Consider the following 15058-nt stretch of genomic DNA (forward strand, 5'->3'; position numbering starts at 1 on the left):
TGGCACATGGGAGCAAGGAGTGCAGTCTGTCACTTGGTCATGAGGTAAGGCAGGTGGGTCCCTAATCTTTCTGAGCTTTGGTTTCTGTCTGTGAAATGGGTTGATTTCCCAGGGTTTCTAGGAGGATTAAATAGGTTTCTCAGTAACTGGTTTTCATCCCTGCAGTGGTTGTTAGGTAGTTACCATCCTCTAGCACTCCAACAATGTGCCAGTGGAGAAAGCATTTCCCAAATGCACGTGATCTGCTCCCCACTCACAGCAATGGGATCTGGGGAGGGAGCATGTAGACAGGGTATGCTGAAGAGGCTGGCTCCATGGGTACCATTTGCTGGGTAACGGTAGACAATACTCTTAATTCCTGTGACTGTCTGTAAAAAGGCATACATATTTTTTCTCCTGAACAGATTTATTGTGAGGCTAAGGGAATGTGAGATACATTTGAATTCCCATATGGAAGCAGGGAGGAAATCAGCAAACATCTTGTCCCTGAAATTCAGTTCAACATAATAATCACAAGGCTTGTGGGTCAAGCCTTGTGCTGAGCCCAGTGGGCAAAATGCTTAGCAGAAGATAGGCCTGCAGGAGCTCATAGACTGTATAGTCGAGTAATAGTTGTCCCTTGCTGAGTACCTGTTCAGTGCCACATGCCCGATCAGTGCATATACCACATCTGACCCTTGAACAACATGGGTTTGAACTGCACAAGTTCACTTACACGCAGATTGTTTTTGATACATACAGCAGTACTGTAAATATATTTTCTTTTCTGTATGATTTTCTTGGGGTGCCTGGCTGGTTCAGTTAGTAGAGCATGTGACTCTTGAGTTCAAACCTCACGTTGGGTGTAGTGATTACTTAAAAATAAAATCTTTAAAAATTATATCTTCTTTCCTCTAGCTTACTTTATCAGAAGAATATGATAATATAATACATGTAACACATCAAATCAGTATTAATCAACTTTATGTTATTTATCAGTAAGATTTCCAGTCAACAATAGGCTATTAGTAGTTAAATTTGGGGGAGTCCAAAGTTACACCTCAATTTTCAACTCTGTGGGGATCAGTGCTCCTAACACTGATGTTGCCTAAGTCTCAACTGTATTTTAAATCCTCATACTGACTTAATGAGATACTGTTCTTATTCCTGTTTGATAAATAATGAAACTCAGAAAGGCTCAGAAAGGCTATGTCACGTCCCCAAGGGTCCACAAGCAAAAGCTTGGATGGAATTCAAAGCCAGTTCTAATTCCCAAGCTCAAGCTATCTTTACTTGAGGCCCTATTGCCATCTAAGAAGTTGCTTCTGATGCACCCCCTCCCCACCTAACCCTTCCCCCAGAATTGTCATAGGAAGCATCTGTATCGTCCGTTGCTTAATTACCTAGATGGTTAAGGCTTTGTTCAGAGCCATCTACTCATAATGCCCAGTACTGCTTACTCTCCGGGGCTGGCATTTGGGAATACACTTGGTCTGGATCTAGGAGCCTTAACCTGGAATCATGGGATGAATGTGTTCTCTATGCAGAGGTAACTGACCTTTGTGAGGACCACCTTTCACCATGTATCATGTTTTACTGAATTCCTGTCTTACTGCCTCTTCTAGTGTGCTATGAGCTGGGCAGTTGGTTAAACTTGTAAGAATTGCCTTTTGAAAAAAGAGCAAATTGCTTTCAAGTGATGATCCATTTTGGCTGCTCTGAGGCCTTAGTAGCTTGCTTCTGGGCATTTGGCGCTATTCCAGGGAACGAAGGTTCCTTGTTAGGCTCCTTTGGAACAGAGGAGATATAACTATACTGATAACAAGAGGAAGAGAATCTGCTCATATGGCTATATTCATATTGAATATATGTAAATCATTTTTATTAATCATGGTGATATTCTGTGGCCTAGTGGCCTAAATTCCATGCCTAGTGAAACCTATTTTTTTTAATCTACTGCAAGATTTTGATTCACTCCCTACAATTAGGAGTTAGTTTATTTGACTGATTAGCCTAAACTGTGTGTAGGGGGGGGGTTTAGTTATTGTTTTTGGGGGGTTTTTTTGGTTTTTAAAATTTTTTTCTGTCAGTGGGAAAGCATGTTGCCTCCAGCTGTTAAAACTTCACCAGCTTGTCTGGGAGTTTGATTCAATGTCTCATCTTCCTCCACTGTGATACACTTGCTAGAAAACAAGCAAAAGCAAACTGCTGGGGATGAGAGATTGGGTGCTATTGAGTGTTTACAAATACTTGAGCTGTAGACTAATGAATGTTCCCTAACATGGAAGGAAGGAATATGCCAGTTACTTCTCTTCATCCTCAGTGCTGCTCATATGTGTATGTGCGCATGCAGGTGTGTGGTTGGGGGCTGTCACTTGTTTCCGAAGGTGGTATTTTGTGGTACAAAGTGCATCTGGAGTCAGCCAGACTGGGTCCAAAGGCCAACTCTATATGACCCTCACTTGCTCCTCTTCTGAATCTCAGCTTCCCTCAGTGTGAACTTGGGTGGTACCACTCACTCTTGGGTCCTTGTGGGAAGGAAGTACATACCCAGCACCTAGTGGATGCTCAGCATGTGTCTCAGCTTCTCTTTAGAGACAGAGACATTTGAAGACTCATTATCCTGTTTTGTTGGTCTCTTTCTTGGGAAGAGACACTAAATTTTTACTTATCTGCATCATCATGGGTCACAGCTTGGCCAAACCAGCCCTGGGGACTTGGGAAATCTTGGGATCTTGGGGGCTGCCAATAAGTGGTTAATATACACATCCTAGGGGCGCCTGGGTGGCTCAGTTGGTTAAGCATCCAACTTCTGGTTTTGGCTTAAGTCATGATTTCATGGTCTCCTGGGTAGTGAGATCGAGCCCTGTGTCTGGCTCTGCACTCAGTGGGCAGTCTGCTTAAGATTCTCTCTCTCCTTCTGCCTCTCCTCACTTGTGTGTGTGCATGCTCTCTCTCTCTCAAATAAATAAATAAGTCTTTAAAAAAAATACACACCATCCTAACTATACAGTTGTTTCCTTGGAAGAATATACAAGAAAGCACTCTGAGGAATTTCCGTTAAACAAACAAAAGTTTGCATTACTTTTGATCTTTACTCATCTGGGGAAACAAATCTGCTTTTGTTGTCAAGCATTCCCACCAGAAACCTAGGTGAGAGACACAACAGCCCAGGAGCCAAGTGGAGGTTCCAGTAGAAAGGCCCAGGGGCTTAACTTGAAATAGCAACATCTAACCTTTGTAAAGGCTGCTTCCTGCCATGGCTGCAGAGGCTATTTCCTGTGCTTCTAATTTTTCCAGGAGAGGAAGAAGCGGGGAGAGACCAACAATGACCTGTTTCTGGCAGATGTATTTTCCTACCAGGGGAAGTTCCATGAAGCCGCCAAACTGTACAAGAGGAGTGGGCACGAGAACCTCGCACTCGACATGTACACTGACCTCCGCATGTTTGAGTATGCCAAGGTAATCTAGTCATATCCTGGGCCCAAGATTCATGGAACCCACCTGCGTTCTGATACTGTGCTGCCTAAGATGTTTACCCCAAGAAGTGACACAGATGGAAAAATAGCAATGGCCTTATTAGAAAGAGTTTGGGCAAATTGGCAAACAAAGAAACCATCGATGGCCACTGGTTTAAGCTGACCTAAAGCTGACCTTTTAGGCTGAGATCAAAGGGACAAGAGTATGATAGTTCACACCTTTGTCAGTGACAGAGTGGACTGGATGGACTGTCTGTAGACTGAGTCTGAACCAGCATGGTCCTTTCATTAAGTGTTTAGGGTCCAGAGCTTCAGATCTTTCTCCCACAAATTCTCTCAAACCTTTCTTTGTAGAAGCCACTGAGAATCAGCATCCTCAGGCACAAGCTGGTTCTACCATTGTCATATGGGACAATATGGTTCACTTCAGCCAAGGTTTCCTAAGTGTCTGCTCTCTGATTGATACTGGGCTTTGCACTGGGCCTTGGAAATACCATAACAGAGTCCTTGCCCTCTGGTACTAGCACAGTGTGCTTTCTGTCATCCAGAGGTACATCTGTATGAGTGATGGAGATTTCCTCTTGCATCTGCAGGTCCTCTATTAAGGTTAGTCCCCAGCAGGTCTGGGTACATGACAGAGGTCTTCCGAGAGCAGGCTCCTGATGGTTTATGTGAGAACAAGTCCCACTGGGGAGCTAATACGAGGTAAAAGAGCCTTAGGTGCATTGAGCAACCAGGTTCTTCCTTCCGCAGAGTTGCCTTTGTTAACCTGCCTTTCCTGGTACTGTCAGAATAAGCTTCACAATGTTATTAAGTGAGTCATCAGCCACAACCAATTAGTGGCTATTAATGGTAATTATCTAGCTCACAAATTCAAGATGGAAAATGTTCCCCATTTTTTTTCTCCTTTTTTGTTTCCAAAGATGGCTACGCTCTTTCATCTTACACCTGTGGGATCCTGGAGGTGAGGGTTGCATCTTGGTCACTGTGATGTGGCCCAGGGGGTTCTGCCCTGAATGAGTACCTGGGTCCTAACCTGTCTCTTCACCCCATCCCCCAGATCCAAGTGCTTGAGGTTCCCCCACTTTGTCCTCTTCCACTTTTTTACCCTCTCCTTACACTCCCACCACACACACACACACACACACACTATTTAGCACTAACTTCATACTGAGAACAACTAAATCATTATGTCTTTTTCTGGAGATAATGAGATTTAAACTGAGGACAGAACCTTAACTAGAGGATTGAATCCCTAGGAGTAGAATATAGGCATTAGGAACAGCAGGTTGTAGTTGTTCTTCAGAACCAGAAGCCTTTCCTAGAACCTCTGAAACCTAGTAGGCAGTGGTGGTGCTCACCTTGACATTTGGACATGGGTGACCTAGGAAAAGCTTCTTCACTTTGTTGAGCTTCCATTTTCTTCTCATAGGGTACCATAGCTACAGCTCAGCTCATTTCTGAGAATTGCACAAAATAATATATGAGAAAGCCCTTTGCAAAGGCCAAACTATAGAAAGGTTGGGAAAATGAGAGGAGCTAAGTGTGACCACAGAGTAGCTGTTCTTCAGGCCTCTCCCCAGCCAGCCCCACTCTTCTCCCTACACTGAGGCCCCTCCTCACACCTCAGGTGGGCTTCATGCACCCACAGTCTCCTATCCATAAATGCAGCCCACTTACACACTCCATCTTGTTTGCCTCTATGAAGGTAAGTATTCTGGGGGTTGTTTTGGTTTTAGTTTTTGATCGAAATACCAAGTAAGTTGGTTCTGTTTCAATCCCCCACCCCCAATAGTCTGACTTTGAGGAAATGTGTACATATAAATTATGTTGGGGGGTTGGGGAAATACAGTGCTTATTAACATGGCATGTTTTTGTTTACTTGAAAATTGCTTCCCAAGATTCAATCTGGTTTTCAGAAAATTTTTAAATTACATTCCCACGTACAAATAAATTGTATGCTTTCCGGATAAGTGACATGTTTATATGGTGATAAAGGGAATTATAATGCTCTTAACTCTTATGTAGTATGTCCTTATCAAAATCACCAGGCATGAGAACACTGTTTAGTCTCATTCATCACTCAGCACGGCCTCTTTCTGTCCACTCTAGGACACAGTCTTTGCCATGGCCCTAGATAACATGTAAATTAGCTTCATGGGACCAAAGAACCTTTGAAAACCCAGTTTGCTGAGCCTCAAAGGAATCATTTAGACTCAGCTTCAATTAAGTCAGAGCTCTCTGAGCTGGGCTGTTGGGCTGGAGGTGGCTCCTCCAAACCTGTGAGCTATATGTCTGGTTGGTCTCCTTGTTGATGACCCAAATTTATGGCTCACTCATGGCCTCTGACCCTCACTAGTCACCCTGAGTCCCTGGAGCACTCACTTTGCAGGACATTTCTGTTCTCTTATGGTGCCTCTTTTCTCCAGCTGCTAACCTCATTTAACCAACCAGGTTAGCATAGTTTCGAGCTTTGCACTGGCATAACCAGTATGTATTACAGTAGCTGCCAAGAGTAAAGGCTATATCTTTTTTTTTTTTTTTAAGGCTATATCTTTAATGGCCCAAACTAGGCATCTTCAGATTGTCAGTGAATGCTTTCCTAGCTTCTTCCCCTGTGTGAACTCCAGAGAGACTAGAGGCCAGCGAGATAGGCCTATCTTTTATTGGTTCCCCAGCATCAGAGTAAATGATGCCCTTTCCTCCTGTTGTTTTAGGCCAATCTAATATATTATTTTAGGGACTACACAATTACCCTGAAAGCAAATGGAAAAAAAAGAGAGAGAGCTAATTGTTCAAGTGGGTTTTTAGCATACATTGACTGTACTTTCTTGACAAATGAGTGCTAATCATGGGGAAAGGAATGCTTTTTTTATACTTTGTGAGGTTGACACAGTGCACTCTCTGCAGGGTACATTATTCCTGAGACAAACCACTTCTTACTAGTAATGCAGATCTGGGCTCTAAGCACTCTTAATTTCCCTTTTTGAAAAGCCCTACCTTTAAAAATACCAGCACCAAAGCTGCCTCAACTATGGCAAACTCCCATGTATATATTTGGGCTAACTGTATCCTAAAAAGGTGATTTTTTGAGGCTGTTTCTTATACATTCCAGGGCGAACCCAGGAAAACCAGGCATAGACCTTCAGAGGCCACATGTTGTGGTTGAAGGACATCTCTTCCTTCCAGATTCTCTCTAGGCCTTTCCCCTCACTCCCCCCCACCCCATGCCTCCTGCTGCCCCTACCCCTACAGATCTGATAATCAGAACAGGGTTTGATATCATCCAGTTGAAAAGTAATTAACCAAGAATACTTGTGCTTCTTATCTGCTCTAGGCACATAATGGGATGATGCCCTAAATTCAGGCAGCAGAATCAGAAAACAGATGTGAAAAGTACTTCTAGCGTAGTTGAAGAGGGGGCATGGAGGGGTTCCCCCCAGAACTCTGTACATCATTTTGTCTGTTTAGGTGTATGGGGCCATGTGCTTAGCCTCACTATGAGGCATGTGGTATCGTCCCTATTATCTGAATGAAGATTGTAGGTCTGGATATTTGAAATTAGGCAACCAGGTTATAGAGTCACTATATGGGAATAGTCACACATATATCCAACTCTATATGAGAGAGAGAGAGAGAAAGTAACCTGATCATAAAACCTCAACACTGCAGAGTTTGTGTACAGTACTCCAAAGAGTCCGGAAAGTATTGTTTAGCTGAAGAACAAATGTCTGTTAGTGGGAGGGACAGGAAATGTTTAGGGCCATAGTCCTTGACACTGTCCCCATACCCCTGAGGAACACCTGTGGGGCTTATGAGCACTCCTCCCTGACACCTGGGACTGCCCCCTAATCAGCCATGCAGGGATGGGCTCATGCCTGCATCCTGATTGCCTACTTCAGCCAAACAGAGCCCTTCCTTGCTCCAGCTTTCGGCAGCCTGACGTAATGCTGGCAGCAGGAAGTTCTAATCCGGAGTGTTTTTGTTTGTTGTGCTTCCTCAGGATTTCCTTGGATCTGGAGACCCCAAAGAAACAAAGATGCTAATCACCAAACAGGCTGACTGGGCTAGAAATATCAACGAGCCTAAAGCCGCCGTGGAGATGTACATCTCAGCGGGAGAGCATGTCAAGGCCATAGAGATCACCGGTGACCATGGTTGGGTTGACATGTGGGTTTTCAGCTCCTGCCCCAAGAAGCATTTGGCAGCATGTCATGTCATGTCATCTCTTGGTTTTGACTGACAAGGGAAAATACAGTATTTTTCTAAATATATAATCCAAATGTTATAGTGACTAGGTTTTTGGGAGACACAGAGATTGAACAAAGCAATCATTGCCTTTGAGGAGCTTAGTGAGTCCCTGGGGAAAGGGTCGGGGGATGGAAGAAGAGTAGGGGGAGACACCCAGGCATTAGAACTGCCATTCACTGAGCCTTTCCTAGGAGCCAGGCACTGCTATATCTTGCAGGTATTTGATGCTCCCCAACACCCTAAGCTGTGGTGTTTCCATGCCCAGCTTCCAAATGAGGAAACCAAGGCTCAAGGACCAAGTGATCACAGGAGGCAAAATAGCTGAGAAACCATTTAACTGAGCTTCAGACTGACCTGACTGATTTCAGTGCCCCTAGCATGTGTAATGGTAGTAACTAAAGAACAAGAACAGTTCTAAGCACACCAGGGAAGGAGACATGAATTCTCACGGGAGGAACTGTGGACATCATCTTCTAGGATGTGGTCTTTGTAAAGTGAAGGGCCTTGAATTTTAAGAGGTAGGGTAGGAAGGAGAAGGGCATGAGGCCAAAGGAACAGCACAAACCAGGAGTTGGCTGGGGATGGAATACATGTGTAGGGGCAGGAGGGTGGCTCCAGACAGGGGGATCTGGGATAGCCACCCTGGGAGTGCCTTGGGTGCCACGTGAAGGCCTTGAGATTTGTCAGTAGGGGTAAGGACCCTGGGTCGGTGCTGTGCTGCCGCAAGCTCACACAGGTAGTAGATGTAGAAGGAGGGAAAAGGAGAGGGAGGGAGGCCAAGTAAATGGCCAGTCAGTGCACCAGGGGGACATGTGGCTGAAGGAAAGAAAGAGACATGGAAGAGCCACAACTGACAGGACCCAGCTGGGTGCAGGTGTCAGAGCTGGCTGGGCAAGGGAGTTGAAAGCTGTTCTTTCACCAAGGTAGAGAACAGAAGAGGGGCAGGCAGGCAGTGGGGCTGCCCAGAGAGAGAATTTTGAGACTTCTAGAGCACCAGACCTCCAGAGGGAGGGCTTTCTCCTTCCATAGTCAAGGAGGATAGACTTCATATTCACATGTGTATGTATGTGTGTGTACATGTACATATACAGGGGCATACTGCCACAGCTAGTAAAGAATAGGTGAGGGAGCAGCTCCTGAGGGGGCTCAATCTGAGCCCCAAAGGCTGTTGGTTATTCTGGAAGCCACACTGTGGTCCATAGGTAGTGGTGGCCTAGGCAGGACCTGAGTAAGGAGAGGTTGGTTAATGACTAAGTTACCTCCCTGAGCCCCCACCATGTAGTTAGTGTGTATGCTTCTCACATACACCCCATACGTATGTGACCTACCACCCCATCTTTCCCTGGGGCAAGAATAAAGTTTCTTAAAGGTAGAGGCATAGATCTTGCCCTCCCCCACCAGTTTATTCTTTTCACAAAAGGAGTGGTACAGAAGAGAGCCAAGCAGATTTGTGGCCCTGCTCTCCCCTCTGGTTTTTCATGTCACTTTCATTTGCAACTGACATGTATCAGGTTACTCTGGAGATGCCTAACTAGTTCAGGAAAGAGATATTTAAGTATGTTCCGTCCTTTTTCCAGGTCTGGTTGTAAAAGGTGCCTCTTCTCCAGGGACATTTAGTTTGATGGGTGGGGTTGGGGGGCTCTAAAGGGTTGGCTGTGCCACCTTTCCCTAAAAATGCGTTCTTTCTCTGCTGAGAAATGTTATTTTTAGATGCCATTATTATTCTAAGTACAGATTGACAGGCCTCCCCGAGCTTGCCTGTGTCTGAGACAGGGATCTGTTACAGCTGCTTCCTCTTCTTTTCTCACAAAGAGCAAGCTGGGTAGAGAGCTGGTTTTACTCTGAACCTCAGCCTGACCAGAGGGAACAAACATGTTTCATCCACCCCCCAGGTCTCCACAAATAGTGGGAGGGCCAGTTACCCCTGGGAAGAAGTGGTGAGCCCCAGTGGTCCCTGGGGCCCTTCACCCGTGGGTAGCACCTTGGCCGGCAGGAGAGGCACAGCCAAGATTTCCAGAACTCAGCGCAGGTTCCACACATGCTTCTTCCTCTGAAGTCCTGGTGGCTGAAGGGCTCTCCTGCTTCTGCCTCTACTTTCCCCTGAGAATTCCTGAAATGGTGTGTAAAAAGCATTCTGCCTCTGCCGCTTCCTGGCTGCAAAGTCTTGAGCAGCCACTTCACCTTCTACCTAGCCTATATAGTCTTCTCATCTGTAGAAGGAAAAGAATAATACCTGTCAGGTCAATGAGGATTCAGTGAGATCACACATGTGAAAGCTCATGGCACTGTGCTTGGACCAGTAGGTGATCGTAGCTGTTCATTTCTCTCCCCAGGCATTCCTGGGTAGATAGTGACTCTGTGAAAGGCACACAAAGTCAGGGAGACGGTGTCCTTTAGCGGGGGACTTCTCCTGGTCACTGGGCAGTGTTTTCTGGATTATGTATTTACTCATTTAATAGCCACCTGTCAAGCACCAGGGGCATGGCCCCATATCGAGCATTAGGGACATCGACATGAATCAACATGGAGCCTGCCCTCAAGAAGACCCAAGAAGACCTGCTTTCTTCCATTAGGTTCCTATTACAGGAATCCATCTCCTCCCTGTGCTTTCACCTCCAGGTTAATCGACATTGCCCGTAAACTGGACAAGGCCGAGCGGGAGCCCCTGCTGATGTGTGCTTACTACTTTAAGAAGCTGGATAACCCTGGCTATGCTGCTGAAACCTACTTGAAGATTGGTGACCTGAAGTCCTTGGTTCAGCTGTATGTGGAAACCCAGCGCTGGGATGAGGTGAGGGTATAGCATGCCTCCTGGGCAAGGGGGCCCACTTGAGCCCTGGACCACAAGGGGCTTTTTGTGGTTTGGTTGGAGGGCAGTTGCCCTCATCATGGGAATGAACATTGGCCTGGTAATCAGGAGCCTACCCTCAAATTCTTTGAACCAGAGTGTCTTAGAGGCCCTTTCAATATTAGCTCTCCATTTATTCGTTCGTTCATTCATTCATTCATTCATTCAGAAAATCTTTATGCATTGCTGGCTTCAGGGGAGCCCTGTGATAGACACCAGGGATGTGAGAGTTAATAGGACAGCCCGGTGCCTGCTGTTGGTCTGAGCTGCTTTTGACCAGCACCACAGGTTGATGAATCTCTGACATGGAGACACACCTGTGTAGCATTCAAAATCTGCTGGGTGCCATTTGACAGAAAATGCCACCCATACTCCTCAAGTGCAGGCTACCAGAGCCATTTCACAGGCAACTCCTTCTCCCCCTTTCCCCTAACCTGGACTCCTCTGGTATGAAGGGTGGATGGGAAGAATTAGCCAGGCCTGAAAGGAAAGATGGCTAAGGCCAGGCTGGCCAAAATAGCCAATGAGCTGCCCACTCCATGGCTTGACTCCTACCCTCCAGGTCACTGGCTACCTGTGCCCTGGACTGAAATTCATTCCTGAGAGGATGAGGGGCTGCACCCACGGTCCCCACTCCACCCCACCCACAGACCACCCACTGAGGTCTAGTTTATAGAGCCATAGCAAGATCTTTTCTGAGTAAAGCTGTCTGACTCTTGTCTGCCCTCTGAGTGGCTCCATTTGGTGAGGTGACAAAGTTACTGATGAGATGAAGTGGGGCAAAGGATGGAGGCAATAATGGCTTCTCAAGATAAATTTATTGGGATATTTCTCAAGTAGCATAAATTAGAGCATCTTAGAAACACTCAGTCCTCACTGTGCATCAGGCAAACTTTCTCCCTGTTGTCACATACTGTCCCCCATGACTCATTTCCAGTTCTCCTGGCCTGACAGGTGGTCCTGGGGTTTAGATAAAGCAATCACTGGGTCCCATTCAGCACCAAGTCCACAGTCATCTTTGACAGCTAATAAGCAGTGATGATGATAATGTCAATTCTGTTTCCTTAGGTGTCATCTGCAATTAAAAGAAATCTGTTTGCAGCGCTACAGGAGCCCACGCAAACCCTCAAAATAAAATGTTTCCGATTCTGTGCTGCTTCTGTGGTCCAGAAACAGACTGTGTTGTTATTGAATCCAGTCGCTTGCATATTGCTGTTAATTGCCTTTTGTTTTCAAAGAGCTGATTTGTTTTTGCGTTTCTGGGGGTGGTGGTAGGGGGAGGCACTCTCCCCCTCTAAGTTGTCAGGCTGGCAAAATATGACACATCCCTAATGGATTCAGCCAAGTGCCATGTTTTCATGGGGGCTGTGGGGGCTGCTTTATTAAGACTGCATTTGCTCCTTCCTCCAGGCCTTTGCTTTGGGCGAGAAGCATCCCGAGTTTAAGGATGACATCTATGTGCCCTATGCACAGTGGCTAGCAGAGAATGATCGTTTTGAGGAAGCCCAGAAAGGTAGGCCACACAGACTAGCACCTTGCAGAAGGAGGAGACGGTACTGCCAAGACTTATATTTCAGGAAGGCTGCCAAGCCCCTCCCATCATAGGTCTGAAGATGGACGACTTCATCCCGGGGATGAGACGTGTTTCCTGGTGAAAGACTGGGGAGCAGTGGAAAGAACATGGGCTTTGGAGTTGGACACACCGGGGTCCATCACTCACTTACCCTTAGATCTCAGGCAGGTCCTGTCTCTTCCCTGAGCAAAGCACTGTGCACTCAAATGTAGCTTCTTACTTAATCCTCACAGTAGCTCTATGATGTCAGAACTGTTTTCTAGATGGGAAAGCTGAGATTGGAGGAGGTAAAGGGATTTGCAAATCCCACAGCAAGGAAGTGGCAGAGAGGGAATTTGAGCCAGGCTGGGGTGGGGACAAAATATGAGGACTCCCAAAGAGTGTCAAGCATGGTCTCACCTGCCACTTTCCTCTACTGCAAATAGTAACTTGGCTCAGATAAATGCAGTGTCCTCTGTTCTTTGGCATTTCCACTGGTAAAATGGACTGCACCCCAAGTATGGCAATATCTGAGATAGGAGCGAAAGGAAGCATAGAGCTTTAACTGGTAATAATAATTTTAAAATGTGACTACCTTCTCTGTGTCAGGCAGCAGCTGGGCACTTAACTACATAATCCTCAACCTAGCCAGCAGCCCTGCAGAGACACAGAGGCTGACTGTGCCCTGCAAAGTCAGAAAGCCAGAGAGAGTAGCAGAGCCAGGGTTGGACCAGGCTCTGTCTGCCTGGGAATGTGATTCCTGTGACTAGGTCTTGCTGCCTCCTTAGGAAGTCTTCTAATTGAAGCTGGGTGTGTCATATTCCATAGCATCTCATTTACACTTCTATATGGTAACAGTTGCCACCTCCGGACACATTGCGGAACAAATGTCTCCCTGTTGGAGCTCCTCAGCTAAAAGCCCCCATTGAAAGACAGCATGTTCTCTTCTGCTTTAGCATTTCCAGAGCACCCAGTTGCTGAAGTATGTGCATGTTTGGGCAAAACACATCAACCTATCCATCTGTCTGTGTCTGCCCTTCCAAGAATCCATCGCCATAGTAACTTGGTACTCAGACAAGAGATTGGAGATGAGATTGGAACAAAGGCCAGACCTTTTCCTTCTCTAAAGCAGAGGATTTGAATCATCTGAGTGCCCACATGTGGGCAAATGTCACAGCTAGAAGTGCTTCCCTGGCAGCCCCCAACATCGTATGGGTTTGGCCACGTAGTGAAGATTCATAAAATTTATGTTAAATGGATATAGGAATTATTCAGAGATTTTTTTTGCATGTTTTCACAAATGTTTGGTTGCTAGAACTGAGCCATGTTTTTCAAGGTTGTCATTAAAAAGCACACAGTTGAAAACTGATGGAGGACTTGAGTTGGACTAGGTTCTGTGACCTTGAGTATGCCACTTTGTCTCCACCTTCATAAGTCTATTGTGACCATCCAAAGTGGAATCAGCAACAAAAACACTTTGTAAACCACCAAACCTGTTAAAGTGTCGAGTGCTACTCGTGTCACCCCAGATGTCACAAAGCTTTGTCCTAGAACGGGATGAGGGTAAAACCTCATGAGTAACGGGCAGCAGGGCCATCCTCAGACTTCACCCTGCAATTTGGCCCCTAGGTTTTTCTTTCTGCCGTGCTTTTCCAAAGTCAGTTGCCTTTTCCCAGCCAGAAAGGAATAAAGCTCACTGTACTTTTTTCAGGATGTAGCCTCAGTTATTTATAGCCTTCGGCCTGAGAGGCACATCCCAGCAACGAAGTGCTGCAGATGCTCCCAATGAGTGTCCTACTTCTACAGCAGCCCCTTTCAAGCCCTGCAGAATTTCATCCCACTCCCCCAATTGTGTGTGTTTTTGTGCCCCCTCAGCATTCCACAAGGCCGGGCGGCAGCGAGAAGCGGTCAGGGTGCTGGAGCAGCTCACACACAATGCCGTGGTAGAGAGCAGATTTAATGACGCTGCCTATTATTACTGGATGCTATCCATGCAGTGCCTTGATATAGCTCAAGGTAAGTAAACATCAGCCAGGCCGCTTGTTTTCCCCAAGCCCTGCTCTGGCAGCAAGATAAACATCGAAAGAGCCGGGACGTTTTAATTAAAGCCCTGGGCTTGTTTATTGGGTGTATTGTCCATAACCCTGTCTTGCAGTGGCGTAATCTGGTGTGTCATCTTTTTCCAGTTTGCCCATAAGTTTAATGATGGTATGAGGGCCGTCCTGGGGTTATGGTTGGGAGGTCCTGGCCTATGTTGCTAATTCAGAACATATCTCTCCCCTGCTACCTGGGAGTCTATAACTGGACCCAGGTGAGCACTTTAAAAAAAATTTAATTAAATGGAGAGATGAAAAAGAGATCACTTTACAATAACACACTCCAGATTCTCGCTCATCCCAGGCAGGAAAACAGTTTTAATGTTGCTTTCTTGAGACTTCCCATGATGCACTGAGAGAGTTCTGGAAGCAGAGGGGACAGGAAAATGTTCTTCACTGGACCAAGGCCAGCATGCCAGAGTGGGAGAAACACTAGGATTGGAGGCAGCTAGGTGACTTGTAATAAGTCACAATTTCTTCCTAAGCTTTATATCCCCTTTTGTGGCGTGGGGGTAATCCTATCCTGCTTTCTTTCTTTCTTTTTTTTTTTTTTTAATTTTCTCTATCCTGCTTTCTTTATAAGGCTGCTGTGAGCCTCACAGAAGCTGTGGTTACAGTTTAGAAACTGTTGGGTCCAGGTGTAAGGTGGGATGTTTCTGTTCTGGCCAGTGGTCTGTGCTTTGGATAAGGCATGGCTCAGAGGGAAGAGGCTGGAGGTGAGATGAAGACATCTGCTCACCCTCTACGCCAGGCTCCTCTGGTATTTCCGGGGGCTGGTGATCACTATCGTCATGCTGCAGCTGGCGCTCTCCAGTGGAATGACCTGGTAGGCTATAGTGTCAGATCTGGGATA

The 15058-nt window shown here is 46.1% G+C and overlaps 1 protein-coding gene across 4 annotated transcripts in view; it reads left to right on the forward strand.

Annotated features, from left to right (window-relative positions):
• Window positions 1-15058, forward strand: part of IFT122 (intraflagellar transport 122) — a 71299-nt gene that overhangs the window by 46139 nt on the left and 10102 nt on the right. For all 4 annotated transcript variants that reach the window (XR_005988930.1, XR_005988929.1, XM_041762004.1 and 1 more), the window contains exons 17-21: window positions 3280-3441; window positions 7462-7628; window positions 10329-10500; window positions 11968-12070; window positions 13985-14125. Coding sequence is in view for 2 of the 4 variants with exons in the window: in XM_041762004.1 (XP_041617938.1) it covers window positions 3280-3441; window positions 7462-7628; window positions 10329-10500; window positions 11968-12070; window positions 13985-14125 (745 nt within the window). In the remaining 2 variants the exon portion in view is untranslated. The remainder of the gene's footprint in view (window positions 1-3279; window positions 3442-7461; window positions 7629-10328; window positions 10501-11967; window positions 12071-13984; window positions 14126-15058) is intronic.

Source organism: Vulpes lagopus, chromosome 7 (genome assembly GCF_018345385.1).
Source record: "Vulpes lagopus strain Blue_001 chromosome 7, ASM1834538v1, whole genome shotgun sequence".
NCBI classification, from domain to species: domain Eukaryota; kingdom Metazoa; phylum Chordata; class Mammalia; order Carnivora; family Canidae; genus Vulpes; species Vulpes lagopus.